At 41.9% G+C, this 1,598-nt stretch overlaps 1 protein-coding gene across 1 annotated transcript; it reads right to left on the reverse strand.

Annotated features, from left to right (window-relative positions):
• Positions 1–261: 261 nt before the first annotated feature.
• On the reverse strand, positions 262–1,224 carry LOC103746234 (olfactory receptor 14J1-like). The gene has a single exon (XM_008848362.1). It carries the CDS (start codon positions 1,222–1,224, stop codon positions 262–264), a length of 963 nt encoding a protein of 320 aa, XP_008846584.1.
• Positions 1,225–1,598: the final 374 nt, after the last annotated feature.

Here is a 1,598-nt window from a genome sequence, read left to right on the forward strand (position 1 = left end):
ATTCTTGATGTGCCCACATGTTTCTCTGTGTGTGCACTGTGAGCATTTGGAAGCACTGGGCCAATATTCTTGTGTTATAACTGTGTATTTTCCCTTAGCATGAAAAAACAAAAATGCTTTCAGTGCCTGAGGTAGAGAATTCAGAGGAGCAATTTCTGTAATGACAAGCGTCATAGATACATTTTACAAGAAACTGATTCCTGCTTATCGCTAATAAAACGTACTGACATTTCATTTCTGTCTTCTGTACAATGTTTTCAGCTATGAACAGCAAGACAAAACTAATTTTCTTCCAGGGAATCTATGACTTAATAGCAACTTTCTTGCAGCTGTTTTCATGGCCTCATTCCTCAGACTGTGAATAACAGGGTTGAATACTGGGGGAAGTACAGTGTAAAAGATAGAAAGCATGATGTCTAGAGCAGTCATGGAGTCTGAAGTTGGCTTAAGATATGCAAACACACTAGTGGAGACATAAAATGTGACCACACAGAGGTGCAGCAGGCAGGTGGAGAAGACCTTAGACCTACCTGCAGAGGGCATCCTGAGGACTGTGGAGAATATCCGGACATAGGAGAGGCAAATGGCAGTGAAGCAGGCAGTTCCTACCATAGCCATTAAAGCAGCCACTCCAACCACTACAAGGTAATCATTGGAGCAGGAGAGCTTGAGCAGCTGGGGGACATCACAGAAGAACTGGTGGATTATTTTGGCCCTGCAGAACCTGATAGAGAATGTGGTTGCTGCATACAAACTTCCTGGGATGCCTCCACTTATCCACACAGCTGTCACAGCCCATCTGCACATTCTGGGATTCATGATGACCTCATAGTGCAGTGGGAGACAGATAGCCACATAGCGGTCATAGGACATCACTGTGAGAATGGCCACCTCACTCCCACCAAAGGATATGAAAAAGAAAACCTGCAGCACACAATGAACATAGGAAATGTATTCACTGCCAGTCAGGGAATTGTGAATAGACTGGGGAACAGTGACAGACAGGGAGGAGAGATCGAGAAGGGATAGGTTCTTCAGGAAGTAGTACATTGGAGATCTGAGCTGTGAGTCTAGTGTTGTGATTGTGATGATGATGAAGTTCCCTACCAAGCCTAATAGGTACACCATCAAGAAGAGAGAAGCGTGTAGGATCTGCAGTTCCCTGTTGTCAGAGAAACCCAGGAGGAAGAAGCCACTCACTGTGGTTACGTTTGCCACAGTCATGTTTAGAACAGAAATTGTGGAAGCAGCTGAAAAATAAAAACGTGAAATTAAGTACAAAGATAATATTAACAATTATGACTTTAACCTGCATTGCTTCTTTCAACAACCAATTGTAGAGAACATGGACTTGATGTGAAAGGATAAAGGATGAAGCCAGATTCTTATGTATATGGGATTCACAGTTTTATTAGGAAACCTGTTGGCACAAGATGATGAGCCTGAAGTTAAGTTAGTGGTACTATATCATAAAAAATTGATTTACTGCATAAAAATTGTTCTCCTTCCATTGGTAAAAATCTATTAGTTTAAGTGCTTTAGTAGGAATACAGTTGTGGGCTATTGCTGAAAGATTTCTGATCTTTGACTCTGGTACA

The sequence above is a fragment of the Nannospalax galili genome, unplaced genomic scaffold (assembly GCF_000622305.1).
Source record: "Nannospalax galili isolate Female #2095 unplaced genomic scaffold, S.galili_v1.0 scaffold1072, whole genome shotgun sequence".
NCBI lineage: Eukaryota > Metazoa > Chordata > Mammalia > Rodentia > Spalacidae > Nannospalax > Nannospalax galili.

What these genes read in the sequence shown, in the direction of transcription:
- LOC103746234 (XM_008848362.1), bottom strand. Translation starts at nt 1,224, where the DNA reads ATGACTGTGGCAAACGTAACCACAGTGAGTGGCTTCTTCCTCCTGGGT.